The following is a 27,152-nucleotide window of genomic DNA, read 5'->3' as shown; positions in this document are numbered from 1 at the left end:
TATTATTAATGTCTAGAAAAGTGTGTTTGTTGCATGTGTTATATGTACAATAATAATAGATACTAATAGATAGATTTAATATCATGCATTAATAAGAAAAAATAATTATAAACTCAATAAACTTTCTATAAACAATTTTTATTTACAATATAAAACAATATGTGTAAATAGAAACAATAAGAACATAATATATTTTTGTAATTTAAGTAAGTAGTGCAAGAATGATGTTTGAACACAATTAAGTAACATTGTTTATAAGAATTAATTATAATATTATACCTAATTTTTTTACTGCATATTGTTTGGCTGTGTAATGTACAATGCTGCGTTTTCATACGAATCCCTGGTCGACTGATTTCCCAGATATGGTAAGATTTTCACTGGATTTGTTGGGTTGGTGCTTGCTTGTAGATTAGACTAGTTGAGTGGCTGCAAAGGGTCAACAATGGTATCATCAGATACGGGTTTGTGAAACGTTTGAGGTTAATTTTGGTATTTTTTAGCAGATCCGTTTAGGAATCACGCAAGTTGTTCCATTTATTCTTCCCAGTTTCACCTGTTAATCAGAACAAAACATAAAGATATTATGATTTTTTTTTTTTCAATTACTTACAGAACTGTATTTGTGTAGTAACCTTGTAGTAAATGTTCAAAACTTTTTCCCAAAAATTTAAGTTTCTATTGTACAAAAAAAGAAAAAAGAAAGTCAACAAGACGTTTTTTAATTACAATTATGATTTTTACTTACTTATTTGATTGAGTTGCTAAGAAATTTCAATATATAGCACAATGCAGCACAACAAAAACATAGAAAACGCTCCAGGGGCAATCCAAGACCTGAAGGCACAGATAATCAGACACATTCCTCAAAACTCGAGGACCAAATGGAGAGTTTGAAACTCCACAAAATACTTACTTCAACAGCATCATCCGAAGAGAGCAAACCAAAATAAAGAGAAAATAAAGAGAGAAAACCAAAAAAAGAATTGAGTAAACACCACTCGTGCATCATGAACTAGACGTGGAGACACTGGAGCCTTAGATGATGAAATTTGGCAAACGGCAATGCTTCTGGGCGTTCTTTCACTGACGGCTTGGAAAAACTAATTCCATCGCCTGTTTCAGAAGTTCAAAATTAATTTAATTGGGTTACAAATTGGCCACAAATAGTAATTATTATAAAATCTAAGGTATATAATACCGCAACATGATTAGCAAAAATATTAAGCTACAAAATTAATGGTGTGTGTTATTAGACAAATTTTGTAAAATATTGTACTTACTCGCTCTACGATGGCTAGTTTAGCTTCCAATTCTTCTATCCGATCGGCTGCTTTGGCTAAGTGGTGTTCGGATATAGCCTGAACGGCTCTGACCACGTGAGACTTGGCTCTCAAGTTGGCTTTAAGTTCAGCGATCTCTTCTTCTTTGGCGATATCTAATACAAAAGAAAAAAAAATACTAATAATGAAATACGGTTTATTTTCCAAATCCTCCCTGATAAACCTTGTCGAATATATTGTACTTACCGTCCTTGACCATGTTCGCAATGTCGCGTTCAAGTTTAAGTGCAAGTACACTGTGGTCGGTCATGATTGATTGGCATTGTGCAGCTTTTGCAACGATGCCAGTTAAACCGGCCTTGACCACCTGCAGTTCTTTTTTCAGCATTGCGTTTTCTTTCTGGACTTTAGCATTTTTCATGCGCAGTCTTTTCATTTTTAGCTGGCCGTGTACTTGAAGCAGAAAAAAAATTGTTCAAAATTACATTTTTAAAGTTTTTTTTATTTTAATATTTACCATTGCGTTTGCGCTTGACAGTCACCAGTGTCATTTTAAGACTTTGATTTTTGTCCACAAGTTTTTTGTTGCCGTTCTTGACATGGGCCAAATTCGATTCTAGTCCTTTTAGTTGGTCTTTTATTTGATCTCGTTCTTGAAGCACATCATCTATCGCTCGATTGCTTTGCAGAACATACCTGGCTTCGTCGCATTGGGCCTTTAACCCAACGACAACGTTAACAAGCTGTTGCCTGTTAAAGTTTTTGTTGGGTTGTATGCCCAATGCGACGCATAAATTCTCTACAAGCCAATCCAACTGTTTTCCCGCCTCTCTCAATGGCTCCTGGTCCTTCATTTTGTGGTCTACAGCTCCAATTGCGTTTGACATTGTTGAAGATACAGTTATAGTTTCGAGTTCAGTCCAAGAACTAAAAATCGAAGAATATCTAAACAATTAATATAGCAAAGAAAGAATTATACCAAGACTATAATAAAGTCAAAAATACTTTTGTTTGTTATAACATAAACACCAAGCTTAGTGTTGACAACGACGCTTGTAAACGGATAAATTTGAACCAACAATTTGTTTGTCAAATTTATTTAAAAGCTGTTTCGATTTTAAATTAGAACCCCCCCCCCAAAAAAAAAAAATTATTGTAGATGTCTACATTCGGTGTGCGCTGGACAGTAATATAAGTATAAATTAATTTGACTTCGGATTTTTGGGAAAATTGTCTATTATGTTACAGCCCCGTCGTTAATCTGCTTTAAGCTCTTAAAAAAGTGGAAAATAAGACAAGGTTACATTTCGTCTACCACTAAGGGTACAATTATTATTGTATTGATAAATACATAATAATATTTTATGTAAGAAATAACATTCACACGATTCATCAAATCAAAACATATTTTATTAGTACAATTATAAAATTTTTTTTACAAGTACAGTATGATTTAAATTTTAATTGAAATAAAGATACATGTTTTGAACGTTTTACATTAACGAATAAAGTATAACCAAAAATAGGTGTAAATAATTGAAAAAAACAATTTTTAAAAATGATTTCCAATGCAATTGTGCAGTTAAAAACCCACATTTCAACATGTTGTTGTACTGCAGTTTTGCAAAAACATGGAAATGCGAACGCTATAGTCATTGATAAACTTTATATAAGATTGATATAAATCGAATTCAAGAGTATCTTTATAGTACAGTTGAATTTCACCAATAACCGTTGTTGCTTTTTCCGATTGGCGCTGAACCGGGTGTGTCGAATATTCTAATAGTGGGATATTTAAAACACGGCACAACCTTTTGTGTTCATGTTGGACTTTCCAGACATACAGTCTGTGTTTTGTTTAAAATAATCTGCACCATGTTTCAAGATGATACTGTTGAGTTCACAGAAGACATCGTCGTCGTTAAGTGTAACGCATTAATAACGCGCGGTAAAACCATTTGAAAATCTTCAATCAAAAAATCAATGTCTTCGTCTGTATCATAAGCGGCTAGTTTTGGCCTTAAGCTTATCATACGACTTATTTGCATCAGGAATTCCCACGTGAGTCGTACCAACATAAATCTAAATATGCCAACAATGATAATGTTAAGATTGCCAAACATGAGTAATCCTTGCAACCCACTCTTTTTGGGAAACTTTATACAACAATTCATCGTTTGATTCAATGCATTCCAAGTGTCCGAATCCACGAGCGAAGGCGAATACAATTGGAATCTGTTGATGACCGCATTTAAGCAGGTCGAATCTGAGAGATATGTTTTCCCTTAGCTGTTCATTGAATAAACTAGAGAAATCGGGTCTCAACTCTTCGGTCTTATAGCCACTTTTAAATGAACTCACTTGCTTCCACTGTGTTACTAGTTTCCCATGCTCGACCTGTTCGACATCTTCGCACAACAGCGGCTCGTGTTGGATCATAAAAATAATTACAAAGAGTACACAACATTTTGTGAAAATCATTTTCAACGTAATGTCGCTTTCCAATATAACACAAGCCAATTTATATACTTTGAACAAATTTGCCTTTCAGAGGCAAAAATACGTAGAATCCAAAATTGTTTATTTTATTATCTGAGTGGAAATACGATTAGTTAAATAGATTTAGTTACAGTCCATTTTTGTTTATAACATTTATCCGTTTAAACTGATGTTGTGCATTTTTGTGTTTTCGTCGAACAAATTATCCCCCCCTGAACCGGTTAGTTTTGTTTATTTTTACAATATAACATGTTGATAAAACATGTTAACTGAAATGGCTTTTATACTCGTAGGAAAAATTTTTGTTTCTTTATTTGTTCTTGACAATTGAGTACATAATAATACTTTGGTATAATATACATATTTAAAAACACCTTTACATACGTAGACTAGTGTAAAATATGGTGTCAACTTGTATGTTACGATAAACCACAATAGATTTACAAGACAAACATGACTAAACTTTTTGTAAACAATATCAATATTATATTACTATGGACAATTTTGTAAAGATTATGTAGAAATAATTATTACAGTATTAGTACAAGACAAAAATTGCCTTGACGACCAAACGGTGATATTATTATTAAAAATTTTAATGTTATTTTATCTAAAAAGTGACAATATTTTACTTAGTCCTAAGATATAATTAAAACACTGTGTGACTTTGATTTGAGATAACTTTAAGAGTATACAAACATAGGTATTCGAAAAGATATTTTATCTTTTGAAAAAAATGAACAAGTCTAGATTTTTTTTAGTACTACCAACAGTACACTTAAGGTTCTGTGACTATTTATAAACTGTCCTTTAAAAATAAAGAAATACTAGCGAGAACCTTTGTAAAACCCAACAATATAAGTCTTTTACGGTTTTTTTTTAAAGTTAAATTAAATAAGTACGTCCTAAAAAACTTACCCTAATCGCACGAACACAAACAATCATATAAATGTGTATAATAATAATAATTAGTGAACGTGACGAGATGTGGAAAAAATTATAAAGACACTAATATTAATTGAGAATAGTATTATACCATTAGTTTATAATAACATCTTATATATTAAAAGTTACCTAAGATCGGGAAATGTATCGTCAAAAAAAGAAAGAAAATTAACAAATTAACACAAAAACAATTACTTACTTACCTGAATACTAATTCGGAACGCTATAGTTTTGTTGAAGACAATATCCAATATTGTTAAGTTTCAATTGTTTTTTTCGAATTTCGTCTGTGGAGAATTAAACTTTTTCAACTTTTACCCCCCCCCCCCCCAAAGTACAAACTAGATAAAATTTGTGATTTATAGAGTTGCTATTCGTAGGAATTGGTCTAGTATTAAAAAAGTTACAGTGCGTACAGCTAAAAAAAAGCCCACATCAGAGTAAAACCAATATCTTCTCGCTTTGCATCGAAGCTAAAATGTGTTCATTGTTTAAGATTTTTAAATGACTTTTATACTTGTATTTTTAATGCCTTCGAAATGTTCACTAAAATATACAATAAAGGACAATTAAATATTGATAGCTGGCCAATTATAATGAAAAATAAATAAAAACGTTTGAAACAGTCTCTATAATAGTTTATAAAAAAATTAACAATCCAAAGTACTTCTAATTACTAATATTAATAAAAGTACGGAAACCCGTTTTTTTCTAATTAAAACGTTGAAAAATGTTGCCCAACCCTAACCCTTTAATCAAATCGAAAAAATTGGCCAAGTGCCGTCTTCTAACAAGTGTTTAACAACAATGTACAAGACCTATGCTAATTATTATAAGTCTTATAATTTATAAACAATAACAAGTACAATTATTATTTCGGTATATTTTTAATTTTATTGAGTTTAATGACAGTGCCTAATCAAGTATTAGATAATATATTATAATTTATATTAGTATTATGGCGACTACATTGTTAATAGTTTTTTTTAATATAATTTATTATTTATAATCATTATTTTAGCGTTCTTCATACAACTGCACTTTATTGGCCACCGTCTGAACGTACTTGCATCACTACCAGGCTGGAATACCACCAGTGTTAACAGCTCTTCTAAAGCCTGGGAAATCTAATCGGATTACACGAACTGGAAAACACCAGCATAATACATTTCAATTATACTCTGAGCTCCTCAAACAAATCTTACGTAATAGATATTTATGTGTATATTTTTCCCCCTAAAAATTCAATCGTCAGTCCTTTTTTTTTTTGTGATTAATCGAGTAGCTTATCATTCACATATTTTTATAACGACTTTTTTTTTTTAGGATTCATACGCTCAGACATAATAAACTGTAACGTGTATTACCGAATTCGCTGTTAAAATACAATATGTCTGTAATGGATCACGTAGAAGGTATTATTAACGTAACAAATAAACAACTTAGACATAAATGTTAAGCCGAAAACGATACTACAATTAATAAAACGCAATAATTAAAAATTATATTTACAATTCGGATCTCCGAAGGTACTCAAAACATTATCGATTTGAGATATAGGAATTCTTCCTTCGTAATGGTTTATCAAGTCGTTGCGGATAATATAGTTTCTTAACGTGCCACTTTTTATGATGATTTCGTTAAATAAAGTTTCCACGTGCTATTAAAAACAACAAAAACAATGATAGGTATATACAACATAATATTTGAACAGTAACATTTCCTAATTATAAAACGTCCTAATTCAATGCCTATAATTTGTTTTAGCTACATTTTATGTTATTGAATTATGAATGAAAATAAATATTAAGATGCATTCTGACTCTGTTTGAAGTTAATGTGAATATGAAGCAGATGAGTGAATTGTGTTATTTTTAACGAAAACAATTGGTGACCTTCTCTATTTTACAAAATTTTCATAATATGTTGAAAGTATAATTTATTATTATTTTACTGGTCTCACGTTAAAATCAGGTTTAAAGGAACACCAGAATTTGAATACGAATGGTATAATCGCACATGCATTCTTAGCAATATTCATCGACATAATATTAGTAAAATACCAAAAAAACTGTTGCGTGCACACAATTATTTTATCCGAAATAACATGATTATAATATTACCTTTTTACTAAATCTATTTATGTAGCCATCCATCAGAGCCTCCTTAAATTTCACAAAATAAATTCTTTGTTCACGTTTACCGTTTTCAGTGATCTCCATACCGTAATTTCTTAACAAGTCAACAAGTTCAGATCGCTCACTGCTATGATATGTTTTCCTTAGTGATCTGGCGGTAACATAATTTTCTCCTTCATTTCTTATTTCGTCAAAGAGTATGTAAATTTCCTAAAACAATACACCAGGAGATTCATATTTTTTTTAATTTAATTTGATTAGCATATTTTTACTCCGTTAAAAGTCAAAGAACGAACATTTTAAAAGAAAGTCAACAATTGTACGTCGGTAAGGTTAGGTTAGGTCTTACGATTCCCTCGGGAATTTGTTGTTCGTAATAAATCCTAGAGGATTTAAATGTTTAAATTCTAATTTTTCTGTATAATTCGGTAGACTAATATATTTTTTTGTTGTTGGGCGATAATTAGTTTTGATGATTAGGCGTTTAGGTAGGTTTGTTTGCATCATTTGAATAAAACATTATTTAAATAATCTTACTAAATACTATACTTAATATAATTATATTAAGTATAGTTATTTGAAAATTTCAAAAATAATTATTAGAATAATTTTTAAAAATTAGTATTTTAATAGTTTGTATGTGCTTTTTTTAAGTAATTATATTTAAAAAAATCATTTCGTAAATATAATATAAACTACATATTTTACAGAATATATAAAACCAGTATAATATTATATAGGAAAACATTTTTCTTACTCGAATAATATTTAAAAAATCGCACAATCTAAATAATAATAAATTCTAGTATAATATTATATCCATTCAACTAAATTGAAAAAAAATATTCGAATAATTTTTTATTAGAATAAATTGTGAAATAATTGTTCCTATAAGAATTCGCACTAATCTGTCTATGTGTAATAAAACGGGGAGGTGAGGTGCAACTAAGTATGAGTATACTAACAACAAAAAATAAATTAAAAATTGTCAGTTTTTTTTTTGACAAATATAAAAATAAAGCGATACTTTTACGTTATACATTTTCCTAAGATATTTTATAATGGTGGGATACCATTATGTTAAATATCTAGTGTATTTAGCTCTTTGATACCTATATAATTTACCAATAATATATTTAATAAATTACTTACCATTAACAATGATAATATTTAAAGATTTATAAATACAAATAAGTTATTGGTATAAAAATTATAATTACCGATTCGTCAAAAGCAATTACTTTTGGAATATAATAAGATGTTAAACAAAATAAAATTATATACTTAGTATACATTTTAATACTTTTCCGTGCTATAAAGGTTATAATTCTGACACTAGTATTTTAACTAGTTAAAACCTAGGACGTAAATGATTTTTATGCTCAACAGTAGACAGTTATATAGTTATATTATCTTAGAATAATATTAATTGAAGCATTTACTTTTGTCTAAGTAAATAACATTATAGCTTACTGTACAAACACTAAACCAATATCAAACGAATCTGTACTATTTGATTATTATATTTCCCATCTGGCAAGATAGACATGCCTACGCACCCACATTAAAGGGGCTTTATATGAAATACACCCTGTTTATAGAAAATATTTTTTTATAGGAAAAAATGTATTCATGTAGAAACTATAGAGAACATATTTTTAATAATATATTATTATAAATATTCAAGTTGTAGTTTTCCTTATGGTATACCTAACAAATAACAATACAAAAGACATTGATTTTTTATGACTTTGATAGTCTAATTACAGGTGCAATATTAGATTGTATATTATGTTACATTACCTGTAACAATAGCTACTAATGCAAACTGTAAATTATAAATTATATTGTTTTTATTTATTTAATGAACATCTGAAGGCATAAGATATAGTTTGCTATAAGCAGACGTTAACAATAATAAAAGAAAACTACTAATACGTAAACTAATTGGGAATACTGAATTCAAAATAAATTACAAATTATAAAAAAAAAACCTGTACAGTTAAAAAGTTCAAATGGGTCCTATAGTGGTAGTAGTAATGTAATAGTAACGGGCAAAACTTATTTGGGGAGGTATTTTTTTAAAATTAAATGTAAAGAGCCCCCAATGATATTTTCCTTATGTTTAATGTCTATAAATCAGGCCCATATCTTAATTTTATTAGGAAATCTGTAGTGTGTCATATTGTTTGGGTTACTTACAAAACCAATAAGACAAAATTTAATTTTATCATTTATAAATTAAAAAAAATATCAACATACATTTTTTTATAACATATGAATTCAAAATAAATAAATGATTAAAAAAAACAGTCGGTTTTGTGCCTTCTGCAAACTTAATTTAAGTATTTAAAAAATATGTTTAGTCTTTAAAATTTGTAGACGACTACAATATTTTAATTTATGTAAACATTTAAATCGAAGTTGTACAAAACTCTCGCTTTTTCATTAATACAATGAATACAATACAACTATTTTCAAAAGCCCTATCCACAGGTTAAGTATACAAGAAATAAACAAAGGTGCCAGGTGGTCTTCTAAAAAGTATTGAAGAATGTATGATCCATAAAGCTTAAAAACAAATAGGTCACTCGATGCGATTTAATATTCTTTTTAGACGTTTTCTTTAATTTACACAATTCTTCGTCTAAAACTAAAACTATTCGATAGTTTCTTAGTTTGAAGTTTGTTTTATTATTAAAATTATTATGAATCCCTATTATACGAGCATAGATTTTATGTATTACTATATCAAACGAAAGAATAATTTCTTGGGAGTCCAACAAAATTGACGTTCAGAAAAAACCAAATAGTTTTAGGATTAGTCAAAGAGCAACCTGTTAAACTTTACTGAATGACCCCAAATTTTGATAAACTTATTTTCTTACTATACAAATTCATTTTTAATGATTGGCATATATATTGCTATTTCGTGGATTTCGGAATTTCACGTACAATTACAATCTTAGCGATTTTATTTTTCTAATTTTTATAGCACTCCGGCTATCTCATAAAAAACAATAAAAAAACGGTAGGTATCAAACATATATTCGGTTCATTTTTATTTTCATAAAATATAATGCAGTATGTAATTAAGAATTAGAAGACATATTAAAATTATTAATTATTATAAAGTTCAATACTATTTTGAATAAAATTTTAATGGTAGAAGTTCTTCAAGTATAATTTTTCTATATTGATGGAAATATAATCTGTATGCTCCTTCTGAATCACACCATCATAACATAAACAAAATGTACAAATAATTTTAAAAATATATCAAAATGCTTCATTTTTACTATTACAAAGTATGAACTGCTGAAGACTTTGCCTTAACTAGTTTTCAACATTTTTACTAAACCAACCTAGTCAAAAGTCAATGTGAATAAAGGAACATTGGATTTGTTAACAAACGTATACAAGGTGTGCATAATATCATATAAGTACCGGTTAACGATCCAAAATAGATAAACTTATTAATACTGTGCTTATGTTGTATTAAATTTGATTATTGATCGGTTAGATTAGATTGGCTAATAATGGGTTAGAATAATATACCAAATAAAAAATGGTTAAAATAATGTGAAACCACTGTGTTCTAATAGTTTAAAACTATGTGTATAACATAAACCTAAGATTATTTTCTAATTATAATTTTTAAAATGCAGTTATTGAAAATAACCTTTATAAATCTGTTCTCCGTAGTTGTTTTTAATAACACTTTTGATTTGAGGTTCATAATACGCCATTAAGTCTTTGTGCGTTATAGTGTCTCCGTCCTTTTCTGGGATCATACGATTAAATATAGTACGCAACGCCTAAAGATTTAATTTTGTTTTAAATTTATACAAAATTGATGTAAAAGAAATTTAAACAGGAACATTTATTACCGGCGGAGCTGATATATCCCCACCTAACGAAACTAAAAGATGACCATCGTTTATAGCATTTTTAAAGCCAGTGAAATCTAACACAATTTTTCCGTCTGAAATCAACAACAAACAATTTATAAATTATTAAAAATAAATTTAATAGTAATAATAATAATAATAATAATTTATGATTGTTAAACGCAGTTATTAAACATCATATTTACTGTTATCGCTTTTGTAGTCTCTAATAATATGTTTGAGCTGAGGTTCATAATATTTAATAAGGTCTGTGTGGTCGACCGAGAACTCCGATTCGTCTTTTCCGTTTTTGACCATTGTTTTAAATGCAGTATAGACCGCCTAAACATCTTTATTTTTATTAACCTATACATAAGCTATTTAAACCAAATTTAACAGGAACATTTATTACCACCAAAGAATCCTTTTCGTGGCACACCGGTGCTGGGAGTATACCGACGTTTAGTGCTATTCTAAATTTATCGAAATCAAATACTTCATCATTATCTGAAAATCACCAACACAACATGATTTAAAAACAGTTAAAAATTAATCTCTAAACGTTTTAGAGTTTCTTATTTTCACAAATTTGGTAGATTTTAATGTCATAAAACGCCGTGTAGTGTACGAATTTAATTTTTATAATTAATTACTTACGAAAATTAAAAAATTCTAGCTACAATTACATTTTATCGTTGCACGGCATTTTTTTTTTTTTTTTTGGTTAACAACTTTGGAAAACAAAATAGTTTATCGCAGTATAAATTTATAAATAACCACCATATTTTTATTTGTCAACTTATACGTTATGGTTATCTACGTGTATCATTATTCGAAACAAATGCAAAACACAATATGTTCCGTATGGCAATTTTTTATTTATCTAGCAGCATATTTTTTTGTAGCAAATTCAAGAACAGTATCTGAACACTATTTACCGCCTTTTTAATTTACTGTGCCGACACCTTTTTGCATGTTATAATAAAAAAGTTTTTCAAACCGTATTTGTTATGAAGAAAACTCAAATAAGCATAATCGCGATTAGATGTATTTTGGGGCGCACTAAATTTATTATGTTTTGGGCAAACAAGCTAATCAATTTTCCCATAACATTAAGAAATAAAATATACTGTTTTAGCGATAAAGGCTCTGTGATCAATATTGGTTTGTCGGTTCAGACTTCAGTCCACTCCTACTAAGGTCTATAATCTTCTCTCATGGAGACCATGTTAAAAGTGCATTTTGCCTATTATTGTGGCTGAGCCCTTTACAACATTTTTTTCATATTATATTTTCTTATTGTGATTTCTCTCTATATTTAATATATTGTATTTGTGTTTCTATTTTTTTATGTATACAAGTGTCTTACGACCTATAACATTTTTAAATGTAACGACTCAAATAACAAATTTAAAAAAAAAAACAATCACCAGACTCCCAATTTTTATAGTGGTGCTATGATTTTTTTTTTTGGAATATTATAATATAATATTCCCTAGTTGTTGCGATACCATCTGTTCCTAAGTCTTTGATACAATATTATATTTCCATACAGTATTCATTTCACGCGAGTTTGTATTAAATTGTACATTGTAGGCGTTGTTAAAATAAATCAAAGACTTAGTATAACCTCATATGTCAGAAAAGCCATATTCATTTAGTTTTTTTTTATTTATCGAAGAAAAATCAGGCTATTAGGTCTAAAGCATCCAAATAACCGTCTGCTTTTAATCCCCTTAAAGCTAATAATATTGTTAACACAGTATATTTTCCTATATTTTTGGAGTTTCCAACTGCCTACGCAGAGAATGTAATATTGTTTATACAACAATTTGCAGTGATAAATATTACTCGATAGAACATGCTAATTTAGTAAATTATGAAGTATTTTTATACTTGAGGATTAATCCTTTGGACTTCATTAGTAATGATTTAAAAATTGGATTTTGCCAACAGAATTGTATGGTGTGTGATCATTAGTTTATAATATAATCAAAGGATTATATTATAAAGAAAATAATAATGTTTTTAATTCTTAATTTTAAAAAAGTGTTATGTTTGTTATTGTTAAAGATTTTGTTATTATTTATTAAATACTGGAATTCAGGGGTTTTAAGTAAAATGAGGTAAATAATTTTAAATTCTGGTTTAAGATTAAAAATATATTCCGAATATGAACCCACAGCTTTAAATATGTAAGTTTATTTAAACCGCAAAATGAAAACAATAGGCGTTTGAAAAAACATGCTATTATATTTGCCATTTGCCAACGTGCGAAAGTAAAACCTAACTCCCTTTTTTTGTTTATTTAACCTAGAAAAATATTTGTACAAAATATTGTTGTCGACATTTTTTCGTCACCAAACAATAACCATACGAACTACAAAAATATATTTTATTATTGCATATTAAAGTAATATTTTAACAAGAAACAAAATAATAATTCAAACGTTTTTTAAATATCTCATTGATAATATAAAGCAATTACAATATTTAGTAATTCTTATTATAAAAAGTTAAGCGTGACAAAATAATTAAAATGTAATCTGATGAATACCTCTATTAAAAATTATTTCTTATTGTTCTTTTAATATAACTTGAAAGGTTAGGGGAAGGGGGGTGGGTTAAAATATACTTTTTTAAATTATTATAGTTTATAGTAAGTTAAAAGTTTGTTATAGACTATAGAAGTTTTGCTGATAACGCGATCGGCATAGAAGTGCTGTTATCAGTGTTCAAGTTTTTTTATCAGTTTCTTATCAAACGATCGTTATCGATTCGAGAAAAAAAACTAAATGACAAAACGGATTAGACATTAGTCAAACCTTTAACCTGATCTAATTAGTTAGAATAATTAAATTAAATAAATTCTACATCGACACCGCGTTTTGTGTTTATTAAAATATTTAATTTATTATATTCAAATATTCCGCGTCATGGCTCCGACCTGTTCCGTGAATTTACACGAATGCTTGGATTTGGTTACCCGGCTTTCACGGCAAGCGGGCAAGGTAAACTTTTTTTTGTCATAATTTGTACATTTTACAATTTTGGTGTAACCGTATGGTTCTGATTTTAACCATAAATCTGAAGCCGTACAGTTTGTACAGGCCAAGCCGTTACGGGTGGAGCGCTTGGCCTGGGCCATCTGAAAACTATGGCTGACAACGTAGCCGTTCTGAGTTGTTACAGTTTACTTTAACAAGTCAAGTTAGTTTAACTATTTTACTCAACAAACTGACTTTTAAACAATATTTAATTTCACAAGAATATTTCTATTTCTTGACAACTTTTTAAGTAACAACGTCATTACAAATTTTCTACAATCAGGTTAATTTAAATATATTTGTAAGGTCTTTGCTCGAATAATTTTTTTATGTAGACAAAGCGGTAAATAAACATTTACTCTTAGATTATTTATGACAAAATAATTTATTATTCGTTATCGGTTAACACAATTAATTTAATATTTCTTTGAATATCTAAATAATAATAAAGATACTATTTTCAAACACTTTGTTGTAACTGTATCGACTTTAAATGAACAATTATTTTCTTAGCTCATTAGAACTCGTATCAGACAAAAGAAAACAATCGAGACCAAAGCTACCAGTATTGATTTTGTGACTGAAACAGACCAAGAAGTCGAGAAAATGCTTATCGAAGGAATTAGACAAAAATATCCGACACACAAGTAATAAAAGTAGAAATGATAAATTATTGATAATAAATACTAATCATAATGTAAATTGATTAGATTCATAGGAGAAGAATCATTTGCTGCGGGAATTAAAGAAAAACTGACGAGCGAGCCGACATGGGTCATAGATCCTGTAGATGGCACGACCAATTTCGTGCATGGTTATCCAAATGTGTGCATATCAATCGGTTTAGTCGTTGACTGTGAAGCTCAGCTGGGTGTTATATTCAATCCGATTTTGGACATGTTTTTTAGAGCGATCAAAGGCGAAGGCGCCTATTTAAACGACGAACCAATTACCGTTAGTAGTTCAAAGTGTAAGTCTTTTTCGTGCTCGATTACAAAATAATACACATTGCTCATCCCTTGTCCAATTGAAGGCTTAAGTGATTCCTTGGTTTCGGTCGAGCATGGTTCCATTCGAACTGATGAGTTTAGAAGCATTGTCAGTCATAATATTGGTTATTTTGCCAAACACGCTCATGGGTATGGAATATTTATCGTAACTCATCTTTTGTGATATTAATGATATCTAATATAATTTATGATTTTGTTTAGAATTCGTTCGGGAGGATCGGCTGCTTGGAATCTGGCGATGGTGGCCAAAGGCGCTTGCGATTTGTACGTAGAGATGGGTTTGCACGCTTGGGACATGGCGGCCGGCAATATAATAGTCAGAGAGGCGGGTGGTGTTGTTATTGATCCCGCAGGTAATCGACTTTGAATCCCGAACTCATGTGATTTTTTTAGTATTAATTGTTCCTGGGCAAATAAATTTTATTATTTATTCTGGAGTAAACAGTTATTTTCGCTCCGGAACACAAGCAAATTTCGTTTTTTATTATTTTATTATTTTAATATTTTATTTCATGCGTAACAAATAACAAGAGGAAATAATATTTTTTATTTGCTGAAATCAAATGACGTTTTATATTTAACCAGATTTACATGCTCATTATTTAATATTGAAATATTATAATTTTTTAGGTGGCGAATTCCAATTGATGAATCGAAGAATATTAGCGGCGTCGTCAAAAGAACTCGCTAATGAAATACCTTCTAATTTGAAACAATACTATCCCGAACACGATTAATATAAATAATAGTGTTTATATATAGTATAAAGTATGGGAACATGATATTTGTTATGTATTTTTTCGTTGAATTGTCTAGTCAATTTAAACAAATTTTATTATAAGTTAAACTATTTAGGTTTATAACATGTCATAAGACATTTTTGTCCTATTTTTTTTTTTTTTTAGGTTATTGAATTAATTTAATACACAGTTATAGACTTAGAAGTCTTGACACAAAATTTGTAGTTTATTTATGTTGGCGTCATTTCAAAAAAAATATACATACATACAATATGAAACAGTACAAAAGATACGTACAAAACAATTCAATTAAAAACAACAACAATAATTATTTAATCCAATAATAATATAGTCCTTAGTTTTCTTTTAAATAGGTAAATTTACAATCGATACTTACCAGTAAACAAGCGTATTGATAGATTGTTTTTGTAAGCTTAAACCGATAACTCCGCGTTTTGAATCTCTTATGGAAATGTTTACATTTTTACTTCGCCTAAATAATTTAAAAAAAACAAGAAATTAAATGTACAAATTGTGTTCTACTAATGAATTATTCTTATTAAAAAATCAAAAATAATGATTTGATAACTATGAACACTTTTTATTTTTATCTGAGACAATAAAAAAAAACTTAATTTCCTTATTTTGTCGTAAAATCACATTGCATAATAATTGTTAATCCATTATGTTTACTGTACAAATTTTAAGTAATACTAGAACATTTTAACCGTATAAAAAAGATATAATTTGTTTATTCGATGCATTAAAAGAAAATGTCAAGATATCATCTCGATTGCTATAAAATATAACTTAATACCTGTTTGTAATAAATCATATGATTATCTTTTTTTTGTTTTTTTTTTTTTGTAACAACACGATTTCCATCTTAATTTAAATATTATGCGAAACTCAAAATTGATTTTAGAAAAATTTTAACAATTGGACGTTTGAATGATGTTTGTAATTTTAGTTTTAAAACTGACTCTAAAGTGTTTAAATTTAAACTTAAAATTGTTATAGTAATATATTGTTTGTAATGCCAACCTGTTGTACAAAATCATCACTATGGCGCCGTCCGGTCTCTTGAATCCCACGATTTTGATGATGGACGACTGCGATAATTTTATTCGTACCGAACCTCGGTCGATGAATTTCGAAAAATGTCCAATCGCATAAAACATTGGCTGCTTGTAGAATTCGTCGGCGTCTTTGTTGACGATCACCGGTGCATCGACAAAGTTTGAAGACCAATTCGGCCCACCGGTCAGGTCCAAAGCCAGATTCCATTCCAACCACCCTTGTACCCAATGGTTTAAGTCCTGTCCATCAAATGTTTACGTACAATTCTAACCCGTTCCCGGTTCGGACGAATTGTCGAAAGTCTCTACGGACTGCAAGTGAATAACAAAAAAAAATCCTCCTAACACTGACGTTGTCCTCCAAACCTAATTTTTACCATTGTTTTTTTAATTTTGTATTTAATGCTCATGTAAAAAATAAAACAAAAAAATATTGTAAAAATAAAAACGGCAATTCAATGATTTGAATGATATGAAACCAAATTTGTTTGGATCTTCAAAGATTAATAATAATTTTTTTTTTAATTCTCAAACTGCTTATCGTTTAAATTTTTAGTAATAATAATTGTTACCGTACCACGCTGATATTTTATTTATATTTTTTATGTCTAAATTATGTATAACGATTGTCCATTGATTACAAATATTAATATTTATAATCAATGCTACAACTAATACAAAAAAAATTCTAAGGTGTTTCTTATTTTTTAAATACATAATGCAATATTTTTTTTATGGACAAAAAATAGTTATTTTTCGTTCGAAGTTGTGAAATGAAATTAAATAGTAATGAATAGTATTCGATTACTCGATTTTTTTGTTAAAACTACTTGAGATAAACTAAAATAAATTGAGTAAAAAAATATAAGCTATATTGTATAAGAAAAAGTGACTTGTCTTCTTCAAAATTGACACTATTTCTAATTGGTATATTTAATTTGTTTTAATACAAATTGTGGTTTTCTCATTATCAAGCATTATATTATGTTATGACAATTATTTTCAAGACTTAAAACTCTACGGATAATACGGATATAATAGTATATTTAGAATTTTATTTAAAATAGTTTTTTTTTTAAAACATGATTTTAGAACTTATATTTTCTAAAAATATGTATTAAAGATTCAAAAAAAAAAAATTAAAATAAATCTTAAAGTTTGAGTAGTAGAAAAATAACCAATAACTTATAGCGTGTGTTAATTAAATGGGGAAAAGTAGGTATTTTGAGGAGAATTTCGAAGGATTTTTTTTAATTTATTTGCAGGCCGTTGAAATGCTATGAAAATTCGTCCAAATTCTTTTTGAGACCATGACTAAATTGCGCATAAATTCTAAATAATTGTTCGACAATTTATTTGTACACTCACGTCGATAATGTTACTCGCATAATTTTCAGCTCTGTTCCAACTGCCCAATTGTACTTTTACAAAGTCCCAAGGTTTGTCTCCTTTATAAAATAACACATTATAACCGTTATAATAATTTGTTTATCGACATATAAAGAAAAATATACATACTATATTATGTTTTGAGTAGTCCATACTTTGGATTTAGTAGAATTTCAATTGGGATTTTTTATTGTATAAGTGCGCACGGCACGACACGTACCGTCAAACGGGCCAACTTGGGGCATTATGGGTAATTTGGGACATATGTGTAAAAAAATATACATTAAAATATAATATATTTGACCAATGCCCCAAATTACCCATAATGCCCCATGTTGGCCCGTTCGACGGTACTCAAAATCGAAATTAAATCTGTAACTTTAAGAGCCTTGTTTTTTTTTATTCATTTTGAATCAACTTAAAACTGAAATTCAACCGAACCCAAAATAGGACCCTTCCTCTCCTCGATATGTATGTATAATTATTAATTAATAATTTAATTGTTCACCTTGCGACGCTTCTGTGTTCAGAATCAACATGTCGTTGAAATCGTTGTGCACTTCGTTCAGCACTTTAACCGGTACGATAAAATCTAAGTACCAATGTACAGCAACGCCATCGATATACTTTGCGGCTTCTCCGTCGGCCATCAGCTATACACAATAGTAAAATATAATTTAGAGTTAGGTATCATGTTTGTGCGGAACAACTACTCGAGTTAATATCATTTTCATTAACTATTTTTTACAAATTTTCTCCCGGGTAAACCCTTTCCGGGGACACTTCAAAATCAATCCCGGTGCTCTGTTTTATTGCTCGTTTTGTAAAATAAGATCATATTATTGTATAATGTAACAATGTTCAGTGTTGTTTTTCGTTACCATTTTCATCCACCAAGGCAATACAATCCTCTGGTCGTCGATAGCGAACAACAACGTGTCGTTGTACTTGGACGATTTCAACAATGGTCCCATATAATGGCCTATCCATTCCCGGTGTGACTGCGGCGTCCAACCCATCGAGTTGAACCTGTTTATCGGCACAATACCGTTTAACGGTTCGTTTCCGGTAGTCAACGCCCAAAATTTCAAACTGAATTTGTCGTAGGCGTCCAAAAATCTAAATCGTACAAACACCGAACGATCATTATTATAGGGATGTGTTGAAAAAGGCACTATTTTTTTTTTTTTTTTTAATGACAGTTCAGTATACACGTCTTAATTGAGTCCCATGGCCTTTATTTACTATATAGCTGCCCTAACTGGACGCTAAAATACAATAAAAATCGGGTCGCTGAATTCAGTATGGTCGAATCCCTAGCAAATTTTTAATAAATGGTAAAAAACTAATAAAATAGAAAATTTTGTTTTTGATCGTCTACTTTTAACGATAGTATTTTTGATTGCAATATTATTAATGTTTAAAGTGTAAACTGTAATGATATTGAATTTTTGTTTTGTTTTGAAGTGTACCTACTTTATATGATATTTCGCCCAAGTCTCCATAAAGTTTTGCTTGAGAAATCCGATGCCGGAATAATCGTTGTTGGATTTCATCCATGGCGGAGCCGACCAAGCTGATCCGATGAGTCTTAACTCGTCGGAAGTCAAAGATTTGGCGACTTTTATGAGAGGTATCTAGAAAATAGAGCAGATGTATGTTAACTTATAAAACAGATGTCATATAGGTATGTATTAAGCTAGTTTTTATGTAGACTAGAATGTGTAAGTAGGTTTGAGCTGCAAATGATCTCTTTAGACCTGATAAATCAGATCTACTGAAAAATTTGGTACGGATGTCAAACAAAAATTAATAAATAAACTATGAACTAAAATAAATAATTTTGCGATTGACAGTTTCATAATCGTTTTGAGAAAACCTGTTTCCCCTACGGACGGGACAGGCTCACTAAATGCAGACTTGGTTGTTTATTAGGTATTTGATTTTTTTCTGATCTAAAATGAACAATCAGAAAGGTATAAATTAAGAAATGTCCGCCCCTCTCCAATGAGAAACATATGAATAATTATAAATTTGTTTTCCTACCCATTCCTAATCTTTAATTAGTTAACATTTCACGCGATTCCAATGTTTCTCCTTGTTGAGGATTGGGACAGATTTCGATTATACCGAAAAGCAAATTTTATACGGATCCCTAGCTATAAAATATAATATACTTGGCAGAGCTTAAGCGATAAGGGGAGGGGGTGTAAGGCATAAAGAACGGCCATAAGGAGAGATGATAAGAGATGAGGAACTGTAGTAAGAAGCAAAGAAAGGTGTTAAGGTGGCTGATCAAAGGAATAACAATGGGACGGATTTCGATCATACCGAAAAGTGTTACACACATTCTACAACTATCTCCCCAAACATGACCATACCCTACCTTGAAATCCACGTCCTCGCGGGTCAAGTTGAAGTTGGCCAAGTCCGGGACGCCTCTTTGGTCGGCGTACGTGTACTTGCGAGTGGAGAAATCGCATCCGCCGATCGGCACTCTTCCGATGTTGTACTTGATGCCCGTGTCGCTGAAATACGACCTGTGAGCAGACAACGGAAAAGGGTAATTGTAATAATGTATGATAAACTGCCGTCCATAAGACTACTATGGCGAGTAGCCGGTGAAATGCAATTGTTGTACAGACTTTAACAGGTTCTGTTGCGTTCCTTCGCTGAGCGATTTGATGTTGATGCCAGCTGCATCCGTGAAAGCAGCGCCGAACCCCTCGATGGTCTGGTACGTGGTCTGTTCGTCGACGGTGATTTCGTTACCGGCCCACCACGAGTCCAAGGAAGCCACGAACGAGCCGGTGCTCTTGGCGAACCGACTGCCCTCGTTGGATGATGTGTAAAGCACATACTTGCCGGCAGCCAGTCGGGTCGGTTCCGGAGTCCAATCGCAATGAGACGAATTACAAACGCACACTATGCCATAGGCTAACCGTCTCTTGTGACAGTCGTCAGCCGCTGCAATTCGGACAGATGTTATAGTTACGGTGGTAAAGGGATTTCGGAGTTAAAGGCAGACCTAAGGAGGAGTGGATGGATATTATATAGAAATAACGTAGGACAGAGCCGATTTAGCCGGCCGGGATAAGGCGACGAAGGAGAAGAAGACTTTACATTGAAACGTCCGGTTTTAAAAACCGTAAACTATGTGTAATATATACCTTTAACGCCGATAGCCATCACCGAAGCATAAAGCATAAGCCATTTCGTCAATGCCTAAACGGGTATGGATAAAAAAAAACATATTTATTAATAAATACACGATCGATACAAAATACAAGTAAAAAAATACCCTGAACGCTTAACCCTTAGTTAGGCGTGTGGTCTACAGTTGTACAATTTAACTTTGGGTCTGACAATTTCACTGATATGTTTACATAATAAAAAAATACTGTTCGATATGTAGTGTGTTAGTATTCAAAGGGTTTTTTTCTTGTAGTTGGAAAATTATCTACTCATCTAATACTAACATGTTGTACTAATCGTACGTTTACTCAACAGCTAATACATCAAAACGGGTCACGCTTTGTATTTTGAACATAATTCCAGCCATAACGTTTCGGCCCATACGATAAGTTGACATTTTTTTTAAAATTAAGTTGTAAACAATAAAACCGTGTAAATAGAACAACCATTAGTTCAGCAAAAATATCACAACCGTAAAACAATCCTAAGAATTCATGATCACGTCCAAAGTCCTAACTCGTGTTCTGTTGTATTTTTTTTTTGTGACATAATAATTAGAATAATTGTAATTGTTTTCTATTCTAATTTCTTGGTTTATATAACAATATAATCACCGTACAAAAATTGAACTACAGTATTTTATAATATTTCATCAGAATAAAATTGACTAATAGTTCTAAAAATTATATCTGAATGTACCAACAGACAGTTTATCGAGCCAATAACGCATTAAACCTTACATTTAGAATTTCGTTTATATATTAGTATAACGTATTTTTTTTTTTTTTTTGAAAATAAAGGTGACTAGAATCATTTAACGTTATAGCTTTAGTTTGTGTGGGTTTTCCGAACCTATTATTCGTATGAAAACGTCATTGATAAAATATGAATTATAGGTCTACTATCAATTTACACAGACAACAGCCTTAGATTACATTTTTATCTTGAGGACGCGTTCACATCCAGTTAAACGACCCTCGTCGTTTTCCCACCTATCATCTGGTCCATCGGCCAATTGCGTTTGATTAAATTAAAATCTACTGTAACTGGTAACACAGTCGATCCATTGAAGGCGGATGTTTCACAATTGCCACTGGCTTGTATTATTACATCACAATATTGTATTATTATTATTTGTACGGACGTTAAATTTATTTTAACCAATTACGATTATTTAGCCGGCGGTCGGTGTAAAAATCTACTTGGAAGCATAATTGTTATATACAAACTATATAAGAAACGAATACACAATAATTGTATTGGTTTAGCAATTATTGTTGCACCTACTTTGATTTATTATTTATTTCAGTCGTTTTGTTTCAATCCAAAGTTTAAACTTAAATGTACATTATTGTATTGTCATTTATTATATTGTATTAGTTACTACCAAACAGTACTTACCATGTGGCGGCGGCTCGGGTGACAATAGTGTATGGTATATTTTAATATATATTTTTGTCAATAATAACTCGTGTCGGCGGATTGGAAGTTAAGTGCAAATAAGAAAAACACACGCACCGAGTTAGGTTTTTTTTTTTACCGTTTGGCGAACATACGAGGAATGTTTAAGCAATTTTTTTTTTTTTTTTGTTACATTTCTTTAGTTTATTTAAGTATATCTAAAAGACTCGATTATGATAATCTTTTTAGAACGTCTCCATCGACGGGCATCCGTACGGTTACTAAACCTTGTGGCTAATCTCATTGGTCGGCGATCACCGGTACCGTGACTTTGACCTGAATACTTGATTTACCTATATAAAAAAAATAAAAACAACAAAACATACCGAAAAATTAAAACCAACGGTGTTCACACCACATACAGACGGTATACTTTTAATTATTCATAATAGTGTTGCAAAATTGAATCATTATAATTTGTACAGGTAATATTATTTTATAACTTATAACAAACAACGGCCGTCACGTTTACTTATTTTAACTATTTGTAAAATATAAAAACGACTGTTACAAACGATTGGTAAACATATAACATATATACTCGTAATAGTGTAAAGAATGATATGGATTATTAAAAAAAAAATTAGGTATTTTTTCGGAGTCGTTCACCTTTGTACTAGGCCCGTTGCACATTAGGTATTGTACTATGTTATACGAGTCTAATATAATCATACTTATACTATTACTACTACTATACGTCTTATTATTATAAGTAGGTAGATAGTCGATACAAAGGTTAGGTCTTTTGCTTCATAAGCCTGACAATCCGGTCGAACACGATTGTGAAATGCTGGTTTAATAAAGTTATGTACTGTATTGTATGTAACTACGGGTACAACAATACCGTATAGTCGTTTTATGTCCACAATTTGCTACATTTAACCGTACAAGTTATTCTAAATATTTGTAATTATTAAATATAATACAAATCTTGCTAAAAATGTTTTTAACTGTTTATATGCAATCAATTTTAAATATCTATTTATGACAACAAGTAGCCGTTTAGTAGGGTTTTGAGCGACACAAATATTTACACTTAATGAATTTTCACTCGGTCGATTTGCAATTAATTCTGAGTGTGATACAAAAAAAGCAAATAAAAATTTTTTACACTGCGTATCTAACTAACTGTTGGGTAAAAATCACTTTGACATTTTTGCAAAAATATTTTGTGATGTAAATTTTACAATTTTTTTCCCACCTCCAAAGTTAGTAGTTATACTAGTACGAGCCTAGACAAAAATCTCCAGTTTGATTAATTTATCTAATTTACCTAAAAAACAGTTTTAAATAGGTAAAAAAACGTTAACAAGTTTAATGTTTTAAAACCTACAGACTCTTGTGTTTTAATTAATTACTTATTGAACAATACAATAAATATTATTTTCATTATAATAGTTACGCGTATGCTGAATAAGCTAATAGCTATAATAAATGCTGGTTTTTATAATTATTTCTGATGAAGCAAGATGGATTAAATTATGATTATATAATTTTCTTAAAAACAATTATTTTATCTTGAATTTTAAAAATATGCTTATATTGAAAAAACTAATATCCGGAAATGTTTTGAGATATCCAATACAATTATTATTTATTACAACATTTTACAAATATAAATTTGGGAACGCTGAAACATTAAAAGTGGAGTTGTTCTTATGCAAGTTGAATGTTCTGTTTCTTTTTCAACTTATGTTTAGTATGCAATACGCAAAAAGAAGTATTGTGTAATCGATAATAGTTAGTACATATATTATAACAGTCAACGAGGTTTTAAGTTAACAAATGCATATGTTTTGTTCTTTGCAAAAAAAACTTATGATGATTTTTTGTTATTATCGTTTCTTACATTATTTATTGGTACATTTCTGGTATAGGTAAAGTCTATTGATCCATAACAGCAAAACTTAAGGGTTAGGTAAAACAAATACAAACACAATTAAAATAAAAATCAGCTACCAAGTTTTTCACATTCTGTTCACTATAGATAGTATTTACTCAAAGATAAGTTAATCAGACTGTTGATTTGCTTAAAATTGAATCGTAAAGAAGTGAAGAACGATTGCCGTTCAGTTTTTCCAAAAACTATTTTTATTTATTGATTATTTTTTTACTTAAGGTATTGGAATACATTTACGGAAGAAGGGGAAACAAGAGGCCAATTTCCTTTCTACCCTTTCAAGGTCTATTTTTAAAATTATGGCTATATTGTTAAAAGAATATATTTATTTGGACATTAGGTGTAAATTTAATGATGACAAAAATGATCATCGTGCTTAAAAATTAGAAAATCTAACGTTTAATATTAAAATTGACGTATACAATTTTTTTTACGTAATAGGTATTATGAATATTTCCAATGCTATTCATTTTATGAAAAATATCGAATAACATAGCTGGGATGTATGATATACCGTCAAAATGATCTCTATACGACTACTATGACCCTCTACTACAATTAACAAAACGGATGGTCAGAGTGTAGATGGTTAACGGTACTATTGTAAATTTAAGGACCATAATAATAGGGGAGCCAGCGTACATGTTTTGTTATCTAAACTGGGCACATATATAACGTGGGAAAATGTAAAGAGAAGTATTAAATTATTTAAACTGTAAACCCTTTCTTATTTTAGTGTGGAAATAATTTTTATGTAAATGTGCAATGTTTTTTTTTCAATAAAATAAAACGGTTATATTAATAATTAGATATCAATAAATATAGTTTTATTACACAACTAAAAAAAAAATGACTCTGACAGAGAACCTATACTATTACTCATATAGCTAAAATTACCGTCAATTTGAGTTTACAGTTTGAACTAATCACACTCCAGTATAACTTTTCGTAATTAACTAAGTATAATAAAACAACATATCCAAGGTAAAAGAAATGTTTCCCGGCTACCCAAGCAGCGACTATATGAGTTCTTATTCTTTGAGAATATGAATGAATAAAAATGAAGTGAACCTGGAATTCAATAACAAAATTGAATGCTATGTACCCAAAACATGGTCTAATAGTCTCGGTTCAAAGCTCTGGCTTATACTATGCTAGTTTATACTGTGATCTACACTTGGTTTTGGGTAGTAGTAGTAGTAACACCTAACAAAACGAGTGTAGAAAACCGATGATTTATAAGTGGATTAATTTAAAAAAAATATATATATATGGTTTTTTAGCCACGTCATGTTACCTTATGTAAATAACTTCACAACGCAAATGGTAAAGTAGTTTTCTACGACCAAAATCCGATTCTAAGAAACAAAAGATAATAGTGAAAAACTCATTACGGTAGGATCATCAAACGTGTAAAATTTAAACCTAATTAAATATTTATATCTAGTCTAGTGTTTAGTTGTTACAGTGTAATGGCAAATTTCCTAGTAAATATGATATATTATGATTGTATTATTATAAAACATCATCATCATGCAGCTTAACGGACTACGAAGGTCCAACACTGCCATCATGAGATGGTTTCTTGACAAATCCCCTATGCGGGACAGGTCGTCAGTCCGTCACCGTAGAGGGGGAGGACGGCTTCCTTACATCGGACAATTGCTCGCCTAGCAAACGAGAAGCGCCCGAAGCGTCTTCACTACCCCTCTAATTATGTTTATGTTAATGAAAATTTTAAGATAATGTATGTATAACATAGCTGTGATAATGATTGGAACGCAAGTCCCTTAAAGTGGGACTTGTTAAACAAAATATTGTTAAACGTTATGAATATTGTTTCTGTGGGATTGACGTTATAATAAATTTCAACGTCAATAATTTTTCGCCTTCAACGTAATGAGGTACTGTATATTTTGTATGGTTACCGCTAATTGTATAACAATACAATCAATTCATTAACTACTCGAAGGGAAAATATAAAATTATTGTTTTTTTAGTAGGTGAAAATATATAGCCTGTAATTTGTTTAAAAATTTGAATTTTATACAATATAAAATATATAGTATTTAAATTTACTGAAAAAATGTCCTATGAACGACAAAAGAAATTGAATGAATTCATTCTTTCAGTCAGATAAAATTGAATTTATCCAATTGAGCGTAAGCCAATCGGTCTGTGTGAGTTTTTACCATTCCTCTATACGAAATGCCGGCTAAAATGGCGTTCAATACTGCGCCTCTCTAAAAACAACCTATCCTTTTCTACTGCGCGGTTTTCGAAGGCTTTGTTCATCTCCTTCCTCGAGTGGCAGATCTGCCAGCTAACTGGTATAGGTTTTTACCCTCGTTATTTTATTTTCATGTTTCACCTTGCACGTCCGACCCTCTTATTGTACTGTTATCCGGGGTTGGCACATGCGCTCTCTGCTAAAGGTCCCCGTACCCCACCCGCCTATACACACAATCAATACCTCGGTAAAATGCCCGGGCACCACGGCCTGGCCTTTTTGTTCGCACTATATACAAGTCCGTCGTCCCGTCCGGAGGCGCACCACACCCAGTACTGTTGTTCGA

General features: G+C 30.3%; 5 protein-coding genes across 8 annotated transcripts; 1 reads left to right on the top strand and 4 right to left on the bottom strand.

The window, feature by feature from the left end:
• Positions 1-211: 211 nt before the first annotated feature.
• Positions 212-2,303, bottom strand: LOC126834761 (uncharacterized). Of its 3 annotated transcripts, none has more exons than XR_007685105.1 (7): positions 1,801-2,303; positions 1,530-1,736; positions 1,284-1,438; positions 917-1,116; positions 749-837; positions 614-678; positions 212-556 (listed from the first exon to the last, which is right to left on the bottom strand). XR_007685105.1 is itself a non-coding variant. In XM_050566923.1 (4 exons), exons 1-4 carry the CDS (start codon positions 2,168-2,170, stop codon positions 1,084-1,086), a joined length of 765 nt encoding a protein of 254 aa, XP_050422880.1. In that variant the 5' UTR covers positions 2,171-2,303; the 3' UTR covers positions 861-1,083. The 3 variants fall into 3 exon arrangements, 1 of the variants encoding a protein (XP_050422880.1); XR_007685104.1 differs by having other exon boundaries at positions 636-678; XM_050566923.1 differs by lacking the exons at positions 212-556; positions 614-678; positions 749-837 and having other exon boundaries at positions 861-1,116.
• Positions 2,304-5,335: 3,032 nt separating this feature from the next.
• Positions 5,336-8,248, bottom strand: LOC126834478 (uncharacterized). The gene is made up of 4 exons (XM_050566416.1): positions 8,086-8,248; positions 6,851-7,075; positions 6,240-6,387; positions 5,336-5,872 (listed from the first exon to the last, which is right to left on the bottom strand). Exons 1-4 carry the CDS (start codon positions 8,158-8,160, stop codon positions 5,802-5,804), a joined length of 519 nt encoding a protein of 172 aa, XP_050422373.1. The 5' UTR covers positions 8,161-8,248; the 3' UTR covers positions 5,336-5,801.
• A 1,759-nt stretch (positions 8,249-10,007) lies between these two features.
• Positions 10,008-11,257, bottom strand: LOC126834884 (uncharacterized). Its single transcript, XM_050567089.1, has 5 exons — positions 11,168-11,257; positions 10,962-11,097; positions 10,756-10,850; positions 10,548-10,683; positions 10,008-10,090 (listed from the first exon to the last, which is right to left on the bottom strand). The coding sequence occupies exons 2-5, from the start codon at positions 11,071-11,073 to the stop codon at positions 10,008-10,010; spliced, it is 426 nt and encodes a 141-aa protein (XP_050423046.1). The 5' UTR covers positions 11,074-11,097; positions 11,168-11,257.
• Positions 11,258-13,538: 2,281 nt separating this feature from the next.
• LOC126834630 (inositol monophosphatase 1-like) lies at positions 13,539-15,680 on the top strand. Its single transcript, XM_050566707.1, has 6 exons — positions 13,539-13,766; positions 14,316-14,449; positions 14,513-14,772; positions 14,836-14,941; positions 15,014-15,165; positions 15,443-15,680. The coding sequence occupies exons 1-6, from the start codon at positions 13,692-13,694 to the stop codon at positions 15,547-15,549; spliced, it is 834 nt and encodes a 277-aa protein (XP_050422664.1). The 5' UTR covers positions 13,539-13,691; the 3' UTR covers positions 15,550-15,680.
• A 9-nt stretch (positions 15,681-15,689) lies between these two features.
• LOC126834629 (lysosomal acid glucosylceramidase) lies at positions 15,690-23,221 on the bottom strand. 2 transcript variants are annotated; one of them, XM_050566706.1, is made up of 11 exons: positions 23,039-23,221; positions 22,617-22,969; positions 21,191-21,245; positions 20,666-20,987; positions 20,407-20,560; positions 19,497-19,657; positions 18,902-19,139; positions 18,529-18,673; positions 18,000-18,079; positions 16,597-16,871; positions 15,690-16,045 (listed from the first exon to the last, which is right to left on the bottom strand). In XM_050566706.1, exons 2-11 carry the CDS (start codon positions 22,617-22,619, stop codon positions 15,946-15,948), a joined length of 1,533 nt encoding a protein of 510 aa, XP_050422663.1. In that variant the 5' UTR covers positions 22,620-22,969; positions 23,039-23,221; the 3' UTR covers positions 15,690-15,945. The 2 variants fall into 2 exon arrangements, with proteins under 2 accessions (XP_050422663.1, XP_050422662.1); XM_050566705.1 differs by having other exon boundaries at positions 22,617-23,221.
• Positions 23,222-27,152: the final 3,931 nt, after the last annotated feature.

The sequence above is a fragment of the Adelges cooleyi genome, unplaced genomic scaffold (assembly GCF_023614345.1).
Source record: "Adelges cooleyi isolate 19-005CV unplaced genomic scaffold, UGA_ACOO_1.1 ACOO_flye_CR_arks_rails_tigmint_CR_PRNA_21, whole genome shotgun sequence".
Lineage (NCBI taxonomy): Eukaryota > Metazoa > Arthropoda > Insecta > Hemiptera > Adelgidae > Adelges > Adelges cooleyi.
Note: the sequence above shows the minus strand (reverse complement) of the source record. Positions and strands in the feature narration are given on the sequence as shown.

Bases quoted from the DNA above. Each gene is read 5' to 3' on its own strand.
- LOC126834630 (XM_050566707.1), top strand. From the start codon at position 13,692: ATGGCTCCGACCTGTTCCGTGAATTTACACGAATGCTTGGATTTGGTT. The intron at 13,767-14,315 runs GTAAACTTTTTT...TTATTTTCTTAG, and splicing joins TTTCACGGCAAGCGGGCAAG to CTCATTAGAACTCGTATCAG. The intron at 14,450-14,512 runs GTAATAAAAGTA...TAAATTGATTAG, and splicing joins CAAAAATATCCGACACACAA to ATTCATAGGAGAAGAATCAT.
- LOC126834629 (XM_050566705.1), bottom strand. The intron at 19,658-20,406 runs GTAGGGTATGGT...TCTATTTTCTAG, and splicing joins GCGAGGACGTGGATTTCAAG to ATACCTCTCATAAAAGTCGC. The intron at 16,872-17,999 runs GTGAGTGTACAA...TTTGATGGACAG, and splicing joins ATGCGAGTAACATTATCGAC to GACTTAAACCATTGGGTACA.
- LOC126834761 (XM_050566923.1), bottom strand. From the start codon at position 2,170: ATGTCAAACGCAATTGGAGCTGTAGACCACAAAATGAAGGACCAGGAG. The intron at 1,737-1,800 runs GTAAATATTAAA...TTCTGCTTCAAG, and splicing joins TGTCAAGCGCAAACGCAATG to TACACGGCCAGCTAAAAATG. The intron at 1,117-1,283 runs GTAAGTACAATA...CTTCTGAAACAG, and splicing joins AACTAGCCATCGTAGAGCGA to GCGATGGAATTAGTTTTTCC.
- LOC126834884 (XM_050567089.1), bottom strand. From the start codon at position 11,073: ATGGTCAAAAACGGAAAAGACGAATCGGAGTTCTCGGTCGACCACACA. The intron at 10,851-10,961 runs GTAAATATGATG...TGTTGATTTCAG, and splicing joins AGACTACAAAAGCGATAACA to ACGGAAAAATTGTGTTAGAT. The intron at 10,091-10,547 runs GTTATTTTCAAT...GGTGTGATTCAG, and splicing joins CGGAGAACAGATTTATAAAG to AAGGAGCATACAGATTATAT.
- LOC126834478 (XM_050566416.1), bottom strand. From the start codon at position 8,160: ATGTATACTAAGTATATAATTTTATTTTGTTTAACATCTTATTATATT. The intron at 7,076-8,085 runs GTAATTATAATT...GTATTGTTTTAG, and splicing joins TAATTGCTTTTGACGAATCG to GAAATTTACATACTCTTTGA. The intron at 5,873-6,239 runs GTAAATATAATT...GGTGTTTTCCAG, and splicing joins TACCTTCGGAGATCCGAATT to TTCGTGTAATCCGATTAGAT.